At 40.2% G+C, this 16,340-nt stretch overlaps 1 protein-coding gene across 1 annotated transcript in view; it reads right to left on the bottom strand.

Annotated features, from left to right (window-relative positions):
* Positions 1-949: 949 nt before the first annotated feature.
* LOC134573169 (ficolin-1-like) overlaps positions 950-16,340 on the bottom strand; it is a 28,316-nt gene continuing 12,925 nt past the window's right edge. The window contains exons 3-9 of the mRNA XM_063432708.1: positions 9,976-10,020; positions 8,552-8,587; positions 6,834-6,875; positions 4,197-4,324; positions 2,977-3,106; positions 2,676-2,810; positions 950-1,480 (exon numbers count right to left, since the gene is read on the bottom strand). Coding sequence (XP_063288778.1) covers positions 1,233-1,480; positions 2,676-2,810; positions 2,977-3,106; positions 4,197-4,324; positions 6,834-6,875; positions 8,552-8,587; positions 9,976-10,020 — 764 coding nt within the window. The 3' untranslated portion in view covers positions 950-1,232. The remainder of the gene's footprint in view (positions 1,481-2,675; positions 2,811-2,976; positions 3,107-4,196; positions 4,325-6,833; positions 6,876-8,551; positions 8,588-9,975; positions 10,021-16,340) is intronic.

The following is a 16,340-nucleotide window of genomic DNA, read 5'->3' as shown; positions in this document are numbered from 1 at the left end:
ACTGCCAAAGCAGTCCAGGCCCGCCAGGTCCGTGACAACAGTCATGCTTGTCACCCCCTGATGGCGGCCCTGGGTGTGTTATTCAGAGATAAGAGCAACCAGAAGCTCACAGGCAAACGATCCTGTTGGCTTGTTAGGTTTCCTCTTATTGTGGATTAGCATCAATTTTCAGATAATTGCAATATATTTTCATTTCCACTAGTTGATGTTCTTAAACCTGGGAACTATATAAATTAACTGACCTTGTAAATGTCTAAAAAACGGTAATTATCAGAAAGCAAAATTTTAAAAACATAATTTGTGGTATCCAAATCTTTTTATTATTAGTCACACAAACTGCGTTGTCAGGTTCCATACACAATAGTGTAATATGTAAACATAACACAACATATAACATAACACAAAAATCGACATATCTGGTCATAAATACAATACCTAGCCATCAGAGTGCGTTTATAAAACAAGTTAGAAGATTAAAGGAACATTCAAAGTGGAGAGCTGTAGTGATTGGTGACAGGAGTGCACTGACAACCCCAATGTAATAGACTGTTAAAGGAACAATTTAGTATTCTGCCTCCCTTCCCCTGTGGCATTGAAAGGGTTAAAAAAAAAACCTTTAATCACTTGCCTGATTCCAGCGCCAAGATCTCTTGGTGCTGGCCCTGTCTCCACATCGTCTGACGCAATCACAAGGGGGGAACCTAATACACATGCACGCAGAGTGCGGCACACGCATTAAGACTTCCTCGTAGGATTTCATTGAATCAGTACTTTTCCATGGGATATTGCGAGACATTGGACATCCTAATGCTAAACATGAGGACGCCAAGCTTCATTTCATGGTCTACGGTGGTAGACAGTAGCTAGAGGCAGTCCTACCCCTGCCTGCTATGTACTCAAACATTTTCTCTAAACCTGCAATGTTTTATATTGCTGGGTTAAGGGGACAGGAACAGTGCACCCATCCACTTCAATGAGATTAAGTGATCTGGGTGCCTATATTGTCCCTTAAACAGTTTGGCTACTTACCTGGGTCTGCCGTGTGCTACAGGAATATTGCTTTTTACTCTATAGCTCTATATCTAATTCCTACTCTTAGTGGGACAAGACAAAAGGTCCCTCTTGCTATACAATGCCATTCAGACTACCTAGTGAAGTCTAACTGGACACGTGCTCAGTTGTTTGTATTAACTTTTAGTGGGTAGAGAATATGAAGCCTGCCACCCATGACATTACAATGGTCTGATCTTCATTTCAGAGTACTTGTAGGAGTAGTAGTAGCCCTTGCCATAATACCAGTTGATGCCAATTGCACTGGTTGCATGCTGCCCCAACAGATACAGACCATTCAGGTTTGCAAAGTGACATTTATCATACCACCAGCCTCCCTTGAACAATTCTGCACAATTTGAAGAGTAAATATCATTATCTTGGTCTTTGGTGGTGAACTTCATGTCGCGATGGGATATTAATGAATCTCCTGTGAAAAACACATTGTGAAAGATATATATAAAATGACGACAGTACTGGGCATGCTTCTAGACTATCACAATTAACAAGGAGCAGGAAGATAGAGAATACCAATCATATTTAAAAAATAAATAAGTTGTTTCAGAGATTTGTGACAATCCATTCCATCTGCAGAGTTAAATGTTTATGTTACCAATACAATAGGTGATTTTCAGATCTCTGTTCCCAGATATAAAGGGCTCCATACATCTCCAAGACCTTGTCTCTGCCTGCAAAGAATCCTCCCACCATCTGCCACCAGGAGCCTATTTTTTTCAGCATTAATTAATAAAGACTTTGTCTTATGTGTGGCCTAAATGCCATCTATGTTTGCTGGCATCAGTCTATTCTAGGATCTGTTGGGATTTTAAAAGGCTACAATAAGGATATTTGCAATTATTGATGGGCAACTTACGACACCTATTTCTTGTGTAGGCAGGTCTAATAAATAAAATGTATCCTCCCTGGAGGAATCGATTACTTATTTAAGAGTGAGGCCTACAGAACCTCTTCACTTGCCAAGATGGACACTGCCCACACAGTACTAAGATTAATTTACGTTAGGAATTCCCAGAACATCAGGTCTGTAAGACAGTATGAATAAGCTATTAACAACATCACCATAAGATTGCTACAAAAAAGACTGAAAAGTTCAGTTCTTTTGTATATTCTGAAAGAAAAGAAAAAGCATTTACCTTAGGTACTTGAACTTAGTAATAACAAAAAACATTAAAATAAGATATGTTGGTGGGTCTGTATGTATAGATTCCATCACCATTACCTCCTCTTTCTGACTACCCTTGCAATGTAATGCCACAAATCGTAAATAAACCAACTGTACAGTTAACACAAACATTACTTAAATTTTTGTCTACTTCACAATATGTTAAAGTTTTGTGATGACTGGATCAGCCTCCATCATAAGGTTCTCATCTTTTCATCAAACAGTCCTCCACATTCTGTTTAAACTACAAGTGTTCAGGACCAGGAAACGCCTGCTTATGTTTATGTGTATTTATATTTCTATTAACTTAAATGCTCTGTAGTCTTTTTCTCTATTGTATAACATTACATAATTTATATGTTTGCAACCCAAAATTCTGCAGTGGAATATACTCGTAATTTATAAATAAACACAAAATAAGGATCTGTCTGCCATCTCTTACCTGCGTTACCGCCCGTGAAAGCTCCAAGTAACAACTTGTACTTCTCAGACTCTCCCAAAACTTGAAAGGAATCGTATTTAGCAAAATACTTTGTGTTTTCAACATCCTGTAGATCAACTCGTAGCTGCCATTTGCCTTTGGAAAGAAAAAATAAGTTTGTATCAGGGAAACACCATGGCATGATCTAAAATGTAGTATTAACAAATCACACAATATAGGATGACATATTGCTCAGATACTGACTAATAAATACCACCATTTGTAATTAATGATTCATCTAATTGTCTAATTTTAACATTACCTGCTGAAGTTATCATGTGAAGATTATCGTTGCCCAGCCAAAACTCGTTCAGGCGGCTGCCAAATCCGGTCTTATATGATTTCCAATCACGGAAAAAATCTACTGATCCGTCCCAACGTCTCTGGAAAACCTACATCAAGTAGAGAAGGAACCATAAAATATATAATTGATCTGTTTTTAACTTTTAAAGGAACACTATAGTGCCAGGAAAACAAACTCGTTTTCCTGGCACTATAGTGCCCTGAGGGTGCCCCCACCCTCGGGGTCCCACTCCCGTGGCGCTGAAGGTGGGGGAAGGGGTTAATCCCTTACCTTTTTTCCCCAGCGCCGGGCTCTCAGCCAGGGACCCTCCTCCCTCTTCTGACGTCCCTGGCTGAATGCGCATGTGCGGCAAGAGCCGCGCGCGCATTCAGCCAGTCCATAGGAAAGCATTCTCAATGCTTTCCTATAGACACTGGCGTCTTCTCACTGTGAAAATCACAGTGAGAAGCGCGGAAGCCCCTCTAGCGCCTGTCAATGAGACAGCCACTAGAGGCTGGATTAACCCATAGGTAAACATAGCAGTCTCTCTGAAACTGCTATGTTTACAGCAGGCAGGGTTTATCCTAGATGGATCTGGCACCCAGACTGAAGTGGTCTGGGTGCCTATAGTGGTCCATTAAGTTCACGGTTTGCATTTCTTTTTTTTTTTCACCGTGAACTGTTGTGAATTTGCGAATTGATTTCTTATTTTGGTGACTAGTTCAGTTGGAAAAATAGCTTAAAAATGTGCCTTGTATAGGTAGTCTGGCCTGAAGTTGACAGACTGTCAATTCCTGAAAAACCTCAGTTTAATGAATATTTAGTGAATATAAACCCTAGTTATATTAAATAAGTAAGGTGCATTATCAATTTGCATATACTTGCAAAACTGGCAGATTCAGAGATTAGGAAATTATAGACGTTTATTTAAGAAGACCCACTGGGTCAAAGTTCTAAATTGGAGCGATCCTCATAGAAACCAGTAGAATGTATACATTAACATTCCTAACTTTGTCCAGTGATACAGCACTCACCACTAACAACGATTGCAATTTTAATGTTCTTTTGGATTTCTTTGTAGAAACGGCCAACTACTATAGAATTTACGAAGCAAGGAGTTTTGAAAGAGGAACATGCTACATTTTATTCTGTGGAGAGCTCAAAGACTTTGTTAAGATAGATAATTGAGGATAGCTTACAATCCAACCTCCTTCATCAGTATGCATGTCACACAGCACCTTCAAGGGTGTTTTTCCATCCGGGTATATAGTGTACCAGTCACTAAGTACTATTCCCTGGTCCAGCAGCTCTTTACAGTTCCTGGCAGCTGAGGGAGACAATAAAATGAAATGGGAAGCTGCAGGAGATGTTACGTCAAACAGTGCCCATAACAAGTAGTTACCTCATTTAGTTATGTCAGTGTTTGTTCTCTTACATCATGTCATTATAGATGAATCTATTGATTTCCACCTATTCTGTGTGCATAATTAATTGTTGCACTACAGAATATTACTGATTTAATGTAATTTGTGTAGTGCATACATGAATTGGCTACCTAGTAGAGGTGGTATGACCCATTTCAATAGATGTCAGACGGTTTACAACATTAATTCTTCGTTTGCAGCTGTGACTCCAACCAAAGTTCCTCTGCCAGGTGTGAAATGTTACCCACGAGCTGTCTCTAAATCTAGCTTCAATGTAAACTAACTGGCTAACCTACTATGTTCCTGTATCCCCTCATAAATAGTGGATTATTTTGATTATCTAAATGAGCATTAGGAGTCTGAAGACCAGTGTGTTCTAGTGTCCTATCCAAAACAAAATTGCAAAAAATAAAAAATAAAAATTCATAGATGCAATAATTAGTTTTATGGCAAGGACAGAAAAGAAAATTATGTTGATTTGGATTGGTGTTGGTGTTGGTCTAAAACACAAGGGTCACTTATTGTGCTATAGGTATGCCTTCCCTCCTTCCACCTATACCACCTCTGTGCTGGCTTGGAAACTTGAGACCACTAGAACACAATCACCACTAGAACCAAGTTGCGTTTGTAATATTCTTGTCTTAATATTGTATGTTTCTTGCTTGTATAGCTGTTTTGATGTGTTCATCTTTATTATAATTGCCATTTTCTGATGCCTTGTAAATAAAGAATTTAATATAGTTTTGATAGAGCTTTTAATGTATTCGTTGGATGAATAAATATTTATCAGCTGAATCAATATGAAGTATAGGAATCTTTGGGAATTCCCTACTAGTTACACCCATTTGTAATGACAATATTAAAAATGCTAATGCAAATACAAGTTACATTGGGCACCTTCTGTAAACACCACATTTTCAAATATTGCCACACACTTTCATTCAGTAATTCTGAGCCATCTCAAGATATTTTAATCCTGGTTTCTAAACTACATTAAAGGGACTCTCCAGTGCCAGGAAAACAATCAGTTTTCCTGGCACTGCAAGTCCCGTCTCCCTCCCAACGCCCAATCCCCGGTTGCTGAAGGGATGAAAACCCCTTCAGTGACTTACCAGAGGCAGCGACATGTCCCACGTCGCTGCTTCTTCCTCCGCCGCCGCTCCTCCTCTGCATTACGTTGGCCGGTGGGCGAGACTGATACCGCCCACCGGCCGGGGAGACATCATGCGCAGCAATGCCACGCATGCGCATTAGAGCTTCCCATAGGAAAGCATTGAAAATGCTTTTCAATGCGGAATTGAGCGACGCTGGAGGTCCTCACACAGCGTGAGGACGTCCAGCGACGCTCTAGCACAGGTTTTCTGTGCTATGAAGGAGGAAGTGCCCTCTAGTGGCTGTCTAGTAGACAGCCAATAGAGGTGGAGTTAACCCTGCAAGGTAATTATTGCAGTTTATAAAAAAACTGCAATAATTACACTTGCAGGGTTAAGAGTAATGGGAGTTGGCACCCAGGCCACTCCAATGGGCAGAAGTGGTCTGGGTGCCTGGAGTGTCCCTTGAAGTGGAATTTTGTCCGAAAGAGGTCTGCATTTAAATTTGGTTCCATCTATTTATCCCTAAACCCTGACCATTTTAGGATATCTTCCAATGAGAAGCATGTCTGCAAAACTATGCTATCATCAACATACCTCACTAAAAAGTTTTTTTTCCCCTCTCTCAGAAAATCAGTTGCCTATTGAAGTTAAAAAGAATGTGTCCATCAAATCGACAGAAATGGATGCTAAGTGAACATAGCTTAATGACCATGCCAAACACCCAGACTGGGATGTCAGTTCAGCTATAACTAATGAACACTCGTGGTTGAGCCTGACCAACTATTTGAATGCCCCCTTCTGTTACCGATTGCAGGTTTCTTCTCTAAATGTAGGCATTTGGACCATATTAACATAGGGGCTATTGGGGCGACAGCTTCAGGCCCATGCTTTGATATAGGCCCACAATAAAAATGTTCAATTGTTTATCTTTTTATTTATTCATATTGAAATAGAGTGCTGTCACTACAGAGAAATCCCACTCATTATCTATCAGTACTGACTTTTTAAGCATTAATAGTTTTGTAGCTACTGCATAGTAATCATGTCGGTACCCTGTACTATGTGCAATGGCCACGTTTCTCATGTGTTAAGCTAGACACAAATGTGCATCAATGCCATCACACATGAGGGAGAATCCAGAGGCCACGTGGATCAGTTTTATCTTCCATTCAAACAGCACTTATCAGGAAAGTGGAAATGTATCCTTATTAAATAATCTGAACTATTTTATATGTTGTGTTATCATTTCTGTACACAATTTGCGTAATATGTTATTATCATTCATTTGCTTAAGAAAAATAAAACTATATACACCCACCGTATATTGAGTCAGGTCCAGGGACAAATTCTCCTCTCTCTCCTGTTGGTTAAAAATATAAAATATATATATTTTTTATTTTCAGATGCCATAACATGGACTACGTATAATTAACTGATATTTTAGCATTAAAAATATAATAAAGATATGATAATTGAAAGTACAGAAAACCATTGGAAAAAACTTCCTAAAACATATACTCTCCCCTGAATCATCATTGCTTGCTACAATTTTACAGTTTCATGAAAAAGATTTTAAGCCACTCGAAGTCTTCTTGATCACAATGGGAGAGTTGTACATAAACCCCAAAACACTTCCCAACATGGGTTTTTGTATTTAAAAAAAAACAGCCCTACCACTTAGGAAACAGTCATGTCTTTGCAGAGTGTTGAGCTGACATTGTCATATATGAGGATGTATCTGTTGCCTTCAAGATAATCAACTGTATTATTAGAATGCAAATTACAAAATATCACTATAATAGGTGAAATAACTATACAAGCACGTGAAATTGTATCTTGGTCTTTAGATTGTATAATAAAAAAGACCTAAATGACAAAGTAGGCATGGGGAAAATTTTCAGTTCGCGACTTTCGCAATTTGGGACTTTGGAACTCTTGCAGCCGCTTAGTAGATAACTCACTAATTCCCACGGTATTAGGGAGCTATCTACTAAAAGGCTGAAAGACCGAAATTGGTTTTTCAGTCAAAATTACCAATACTAAGTAAAAATTACTTGGTAATAGTCAATGTTGCCCCTACTCGCTATACCGTGAGTAGGGGCATGTCTAGTGTGGCTGCTCACTGTCAATTTTTTTTTTTTTTAAATGAATACCTATTGCCCCCACCCCTGAGCGGCTGGGTGGGGGCCCTAAAGTAAAATGATAGGAGGGGGAACCTATGTCCTAAATACTAAGAAGGGGGGACCTAATGTCCTCCCCCCGGCCCCCACCCCTGAGCAGCGGGTGGGGGCCCTAAATACTAATAAGGGGGGGACCTAATGTCCTCCCCCTGGCCCCCACCCCTGAGCGGCGGGTGGGGGCCCTAAATACCAATACCCAAATGTCTGAATTTCCCGAAATTCATCCGAATTTATATTCGGACCGAAACGAATTGCATTGAATCTAGCATAAAGTTAGCCTCACCTGGAATTCTCCACTTCATTTCATTGATGGTCTGCATGCAGTGGTCCTTTCGTATTAACCTTGCAACGTAAAGCATTGCTGTTTAGTAGTAACAGCAATGATAGCATTGCAGGGTTAAATAGCACTCCAGTGATTTCCAACAGCCATTAGAGGTGCTGCCGCTGTGAGACGTGGGCCAATAGGAGCGCAATGCTGCTGTGAATATGGTTTTAGTTTCCAATGCCCTCTATGGGGAGAATTGGATATTAGACTTTAGAAGGGTTGGTGTAACATCAAGGGAGGCATATCAAGCCACAGCAGGGATCTCAGCATTTAAAAAAATCAAATAAAAAATAAAGCAAATCCCCCCCCCCCCCCAGTTTTTATTTAGATTTGGAGGTGGGGGCTAAATCTAAATGAAGAAGAGACGTTTAGAAATATAGGTTTTTAGTCCCAACGCTGTAGTGTTCCTTTAAACTTAGGAAGTGTTACCATGTACAGATTGAGTGTAATGTGCACATGTTGCTTTTATCATTTTCTTTCTCTCGCAATAGGAATTTCTTTTTACCTTTATGTTGTTTCTACTGAACTCACCTTTCTCCCCCTGATTTCCTTTCTCCCCATGATGCCCTGTTAAAAAATAAATAAAATAGTTTATTAAAATGATCATGATGTAAATATCCCTATATCTGCCAACCTAGTACATTTCAGTTATTTACAATAACATTTCAGAGTTATTGTATGCGAACCTCCTCCATTCATCTCCCATCCGATTAGAACGTTCACACCATCAACTTAAGTGCGAAACCACAAGGGAAGTAATTAATGAAGGCTTCCCCTTGGTAGTCTTATAACCGAATGCACGTGGTTGACAAAAGAATGGCTGCCATTTTGTCTTCCGAACGTGGGCAGCGGTACTTGGTCGTTGAGTTCCTGGAACTCTTTTCGGCTAGGTGCTCGCACAAACCCAGGTAAAGATTAGACCACTGCCTGTTCTACTTCCCAACCAACTATGCAAACAACGTTTGGGAGATATTAACTACCGAACAGGGGGAGAATTCATACCCTAAAATTAGGAGAATCCCTTGCATGGTGTTCGCACAGGAATCGCCGAACAGAGACCAACCAGGACCCTATTTCCCATGAATTGTTTTTAAAATGTAAAAATTTCCACCCAGCCTCCATACCTGGAGGGCTGACGCGGACCTGTCCCTGGGGTCCAGTGGGTCTTCAGTGCGGTGGGCACCTGTCTCCCTGTCAGACGCAGTGAGGGAGCTCTGTTCTCTCTGCTCTGCTCCCTCTCGCCACGCGGGCTGTCTACTGATGCTGGGAGACTGAATATGATGTCATATTCCGGCTCCCAGCATCAGTAAACAGCGCGCAAGGGAGCAGAGAGAATAGAGCTCCCTTGCCGCGTCTGACAGGAAGACAGGTGCCCGCCAGGGGATCTCCATCAAGTGGCCATCAAGCCACCTCTTAGACCCCCCCCATGACAGGGGGAGCATGGGGGCATCATTTTTTGCTGCCACCTGAGTGCCTGCAGGAGCAACGGGAACAGCGTTCCTGCTGTAAAAAAAAAAAAAAAAATGTACAGGAACACCGTCACCACGCGTTCCTGCAGGACTCGAGCCCTGGTTGTCTCCCAGAACTATGTTTCGTCTGGTTACTGGGGGAATTAATGTCTGCTTGTTTTAATGGTTCCAAATTGGCTAAGTGTAGGAATTAGCGGAGGTAACCAGGTGGGTTACCCGTGATCCGCTACAGGTAGAATTCTCCTGTTTGAGGCTGGCTGTTCGAATTTTGCATGGATTTAGCTATTACAGTTATGTCACTATAGTTACGAGTTCTTACACTGAGCTGGTCGATGACTGAAAAGAGTGGAATGGCAAGAGTTATTGTAATCGTTTTGTTGTGTTATGGCCATCCAACGTGCCAATGACACTTAATCTAATTCAATGTATGCCTCCATTATTTCAAAAACTGTCAAACATAAAATGCATAGAGTTAATGTCTCCTACCTTTTTCACCTTGAGGCCCAGACTTCCCCGCAGCTCCTATTTGCCCTGAAAAAAATACATGATTTACACACAATGTAGTCAAATATACCTAAAAGCTACAAAGTGCAATATATGATGAAAAAAATTATTTTACATAACAAAATGCGATCCCCCCTTTTCGATTCCCTGGAATTAAATTTTGACAAAAAAATGTTAACATGCACAAAAGCAAGGGTAGCCATCTTACAGAGGAGGGCTGACAACCTTTGGCTGGGGGATGGGGCAGTACAAATAAATGGCCTTTTTTTTTTGCACATAAAACTACCCAGATATTATAACAAAGCATTCACAGAGTTTCATGCATGACTAGGACACACAGGTTTTGTTTCCCACAACTCCATTGTCAACATGAAAAATTACATTCATGAGCAAAGTCTCATCTAACCTGTTGGTGACTGGTAAGTGCCTTACAGAGACATTATACCTAGTCCTCATATTTTGGCAGTCTGGTTGAGCCTCAGATACTGTATTTCACTGGAATATATCCCGCTGTGTCATTGAGATGCCAGACCATGCACAAACCCATACGATGCAGACCAAGTATAGTCCCTGCACAATACCCGTCTGCTGACTTATTCCTGATGTACTGTTGTCAAAGACATTTAAATACACCTCCTGCTATTTAAAGCCATAGACGATTGGTGTGACGCTGAAGGCCCCAAAACCTGTATAGTAGTAGCGCTGCCCTTTTGGCCGGCTCACCCATTCCATCATAGTTCCTGGTGGACTACAAATTCCATGAAGATTTGTGGAAAAGGTACTTCTACAAAAATTGAATAGAAAAGGCTCTGGCTATCCCTGCACTAAGGAAACAAACAAGAACATAACTGTAGATAGTTGTTATTATGCGATGCAACATGCTATATGGGGCGTCTGGGTTTATGTACAAAATCGTTTTCCACACCGCCCCATCATCCTGTTAAAGCGAATCTATAGCTTAAGGAGTACAAGGCTGCATTCCTTACACTGTAGAACCCTCTGGTTCCCCCCTTCCTTGCGCCACCTTGGATCATAAAGGGTCAAAGACCCGTTAGTCACTTACCTGATTCCAGTACTGATGTCCCTCGGCAATGGGTCGGAGCTCCACCTCCTCTGATGTCAGACATGCATGTACGGTAAGCCCCGCAAAAGCATTAGGCCCTCCCCATAGGAAAGCATTGCTTCAATGCTTTCCTATAGGGATTTTACTGACACTGGATATCCTCATTGCAAGACTAAGTGGGACTAAGACACTGCACCCAGACCACTGTAATAAGCTGAGGTGGTTTGGGCGACTATAGTGGCCCTTTGAATGCTGCAGGTTGTAATTTATTGCATTGGTAGTCTCAACAACCCAAATTCCTCAGTACCTACTATGTGTTCTACATTACTGCTGGGACATAGGATAACCCTGGGTTAATGATTGCAGAAAAACTAAACAGGGCATAATATATACATAATAATAATTAATACATTTCAATATCGTAAGAAGTATATTAATCTTTATCTCTGTAATCATAATGATTATAGAAAGTGTTATTGAGACAAAAATTATTGGAAGAATCTATCTAAATCCAAATAATATGATATAGGTTAGTTAAAATGGCACTGCCATGCCGTACTTACCTTTTCCCAATTGCTTTCATTCGCAATCCCAAAGTATTAGGGAGACATCTACTAAAAAGCTGAAAGACCAAAATTGGTCTTTCAACCAATTTACTAATACTAAGTAAAACAATACTTAAATAAGTGAGGTTAAATTCTCCCTCGCTGTGCTGTGAATAGGGGCATTTCTGCTAAACAGTGAGTCGCCAGTGACTGCTCATTGTTGTAAAAAAAAGACCCCCAATGCAATGAAGGGTGGGGCACCTATTAAAATAATTAACAGTGGGGACATAGTGTCCACCTCCAGCCATTAGAAGTGGGTGGGGGCAATAAGTGATAAGGGGGGGGGGAATCTATTTTCCCCCGAGACCCTACTCATTAGCGGCAGGTGGGGGTCCTAAGTAATAATGGGGGGACATCATGTACCCTGCAGCCACCACCCACCACCCACTGGCTGCTCACTATTTACTAGACATGCCTCTACTTGTGGCCCAGTGAGTAGGGGCAGGAGGGGGAATTTAGTCTCCCTTATGCTAATATGAGAGTCATATTGACCCCCATAGATTGAGGGGAGGCATGGGGGGGATTTAGGAAGTGGTGGAGAATACAACTCCCCGCCGCTTTTATTATTACATATTACAAGGAGGGAGACAAGAGTCGGTAGCTCCCTCCTTGTAATAAACTAGGACGAAAGAAGACCCAAGTAATTTCATTCCATGTTATTTCTATTTGTTCATTCGAGTTCCAGATGAATGGCCGAATAGACAAAATTCCAATCTGAAATTTGTACATTAGTGAATCCCAAGTCTACAGTGGGCATGTATGGGAATTTCCCAGCGCTAGCTAGTGTGGGCAGTTGAAGGCCCTGCAGTACATGCCATCTGGGAACACAAAGATGGCAGCACCTTGGACATAGACCTGGAGAAGCAATGAAGCAGTAAAAAAACAAAAAAAAAAAAAAACGACAACACGTGAAATGGGGGACAAATAAAATGGAGAGTAGTTGGGAGAGGGGTTAAAAATATGGATGCAGCCATAACAGTGCCGCTTTAATATAAAGGTCAGTGGCATGGTTATTTGTAAAAGTGTGAATTGTTTGGAATGCAATATAAATTCCACGCTTTAGATCAAAACAAACAAAACGGAAAAAAATTTTGCTGTGAATTTCCAACACTTCAATAAATATTTATTTTAGACTTGTTTTATGATGTTTAATTATTTTCTTTTGTTTCTGAAATGGCATCTCGTTCTTACATTATCGATACATTTATCGAATACATTTTTGTTCTCACTGTCGATTGTGTAGGAGTTTATTCATTTCAATGTGTCCATGTTTGAACAAACATTTTATTATTTTATTAGCATTTGGACTATATTTTTTCTATTCTACATTATATGATATCAGTTATATACAGATTTTTCTTTAATTGTTTTGCTTCTATTGAATAATTTGTACTTGCTATCATTTTAGATGATTTCACTTGCTCTCTTTAAGGTAATAGGATCCACACTTACAAAATCAAACCAATATGTGAGTGCTATAGAAACACCGTACAGATATTATGGCAGCACTTAAAATACAATACACAAAAAATGTGCAAAGAATAGACAATAGTTACCAAAACAGCGCGCTAAAATAATCTGCAAATATAAAATACAAATAATAGTGCAGACTGTCTGAATACACTCCTATATACTTAGAGAAATCTTAGGGAAAATAAAAAACACTCATGTCCCAGAGCCCTATCACCCCTGGCTCTGGGTTTGTAAGGCTCTTTTGGAGAGGGGATATCCCCACACTGCTGAATTCTCCACAGGATATGTTCACTGCCGATCCCTGTTGTGCTGTGTGTGAAAACAGAAGGGGAGGACCTCCAATTGAATAGTATCTTAAGTAAGTTTATTACATAAAAAAAAATTAAAACCCTTACTTGGGATGTGGTGGGTATGGACTCACAGAGTCACCCACATAAAAGCATGAACAAATATTGTAAAAACGCTTCCTGATTGCAGTCCGATCAGTCCGATCACGTGACCGCTTCCGGGTCCGCCCCTCCAGTGATGTTCGTGTGACGCGTTTCGCCCGCCTCCACAGGCTTCCTCCGACGACGTCAGAGAGTTCCAGACAGTCTTTTAAGTCCACAGAGCCTCCCCCTTCTCCTCCCATTGGCCAGGGGGCGTGAATTTCGGTCATGTTTACTGGGCAATCAATTTTGCATATGCGGACTTAAATTATTCTAACTAGCTGAACTCCTTTTATCAACCAAAAAAAAGGGGTTGATTATATTTGAACACACAGTCAAAAAGCAACATCTGATCATTAGAATACAATACTATTATTCAGTATGTTCCTATACACAATGAGTGTCTTATAAGCTTAATCAGATTTAAATAGATATTTGCACAGGATCAATTACTCTTGAGCATAAGTATAAACATAAACATAAACCATAAACAATAGCATCCTCTTCATTTGTTATTACAATCGTATTTAAACCAACTGGTATAGATCTTTCAGTTCTTATTGAGAACACATCTATCTTTGAAACCTACTTCAGAACAGGAGAGAAATTGCAAAATAATTCAAAGTATAATTTAAAGGGAGAGATACAGAAATCAATTCATAAGGGATGGTTACCTCACAGGGGAAAGTGAACTATACATTCACATACCAAATAAATATCGTATAGGGTTAAATAAATTGAGTTGCTCCTAAATTTAAAGGGATAGCATTTACTTCATTCACTATTGTGATCAACCCAAAAAATAGACAATATAGATTTTCTGGTTCTCATTCAATATATATTCATCTGAGAAACCTACTCAAAAAGGAGAAAGATTGCAGAGAAGATTAAAAGGGGAGGGAGTACAGAAATCAAATTATAAAGGATAATTGCTTCATAAAAAATGACAAACTTCAAATTCCCCATTCATACCCCTAGGGAACAGCGATTTTAATTTGAACACCCACCTCATCTCTTGTTTTGCCAATTTATTATCCAGGTTTTCACCCCTCCAGTCTCTACTCACTCTTTCTATCCCGATGAATTTTAATTTAGTGACATCGCCCTGATGCTTCTGAATGAAATGGGAAGAGAGGGGATGTTCTTTAAAGCCTTTTATATTGCGTATATGCTCCTCAATGCGGATATGCACTTGTCTGGTGGTCTTTCCGACATAGTGCATATTGCATGGGCATGTAAGAACATATATACAATAGGTAGTGTGGCAAGTGATCAACTGTTGACACAATATGCTTGTTCCGTATTCCCACCCATCAATTCCTTTTTCACACACTTCGGGGCTGCCGTGGTCCTGCAAGCCAAGTAGTATCCACACTGAAAAAAACCCACATCCTGATTAAGGAAGTTCCTACTTGAGCTTTCCTGCTTCAGACTACTTTTTACCAGATGACTTTTAATGCTCGGTACCCCTCTGTAGACAATCTTGGTGGTTCTTTGAAACTATTTTTTCTAACAGGGGGTCTTCTTTTAAGATGAACCATTATTTATAATTATTTTTTTATTTCCCTGTTTTTCCCTGAGTAGTTGAAAATCAGAGAAACTTCATTATTTTTATTCTCCCCTTTGTTCCTTGTCTTTTTATTATTTTTATCAAGTAGCTCCTTCCTATTAATCTTTCCTATTTCTTTATGGGCCTTATCTAGTAGGGTCTTAGGATAATGTTTAACTGTAAGTTGGTCCATTAGTTGATTAATCTGGACCTCACATGTTTCCTCCCTCGTGCAGTTCCTCTTGAGTCTTAGCATCTGCCCCTTGGGAATATTATTCAACCAGGGGCCATAATGACAGCTGTCGTAAAAAATAAAACTATTAACGTCTACCTTCTTAAAGAAGGTCTGTGTGTATTTGATGTTGAGAAATAAAAATACGTAAGTCCAAAAAATTCACCTGGCTATCACTATGGTCCATGGTGAGCTGGATTCCCCAGGAGTTTGAATTAAGGTAGGCCAAAAAGGTAATCAGATCTTCCGTAGTGCCTCTCCAGATCCAGAACAGATCGTCAATGTAACGGCGATAGGTGACCAGGCTCTGCACCCAGCCATGGTTCCCATATATAAAGGATTCCTCCCAATAGGACATAAAATAGGTTCGCATAGCTGGGTGCGAACCTAGTCCCCATCGCCGTCCCGAGGATCTGTAGATAAAATGAATCCAAAAAATGAAAATAATTGTTAGTCAGGATAAGGTGGATACCTTCCAAAATAAAAGCTTGGTGGTCCGGAGATAAGTTGGATGAGGCCAAGAAAAATTCAACGGCCTCTATACCCTTTTCGTGTGGAATAATTGAGTAAAGTGATGACACATCCGCAGTTACGAGGATGTCCCCATCCTTCCACTCAACCCCCTCCAGTATTTGCAGAATCTGACTAGTGTCTCGCAAATAGGCCTTAGTTTTCTTAACCAAAGGCTGTAAACACAGATCGATATATTCCGACAAGGGGGCTGACACCGAGCCTATCCCGGAGATAATAGGTCTCCCTGGTGGCCTAGTCTCATGCTTATGGATTTTTGGCAAAAAATAGTATACAGGTATCCTTGGGTGCATCACAGCTAGATAGTCATATTCTGTTTTGGAGATAACCTCCATTAGTAGGCCTTTATTCAAAAAGTCCAAAAACATATTTTTTCTCTTTAGTAGGATCTCCTTTTAGTTTTCTATATGTGATCCCATCATTAAGCTGTCTTAATGACTCCTCTACATAATACTCCCTATCCATA

This window comes from Pelobates fuscus, chromosome 9 (assembly GCF_036172605.1).
Source record: "Pelobates fuscus isolate aPelFus1 chromosome 9, aPelFus1.pri, whole genome shotgun sequence".
NCBI classification, from domain to species: Eukaryota; Metazoa; Chordata; class Amphibia; order Anura; family Pelobatidae; genus Pelobates; species Pelobates fuscus.
The sequence above is the reverse complement of the archived record's forward strand: the minus strand, read 5'-3'. Positions and strand labels throughout refer to the sequence as shown.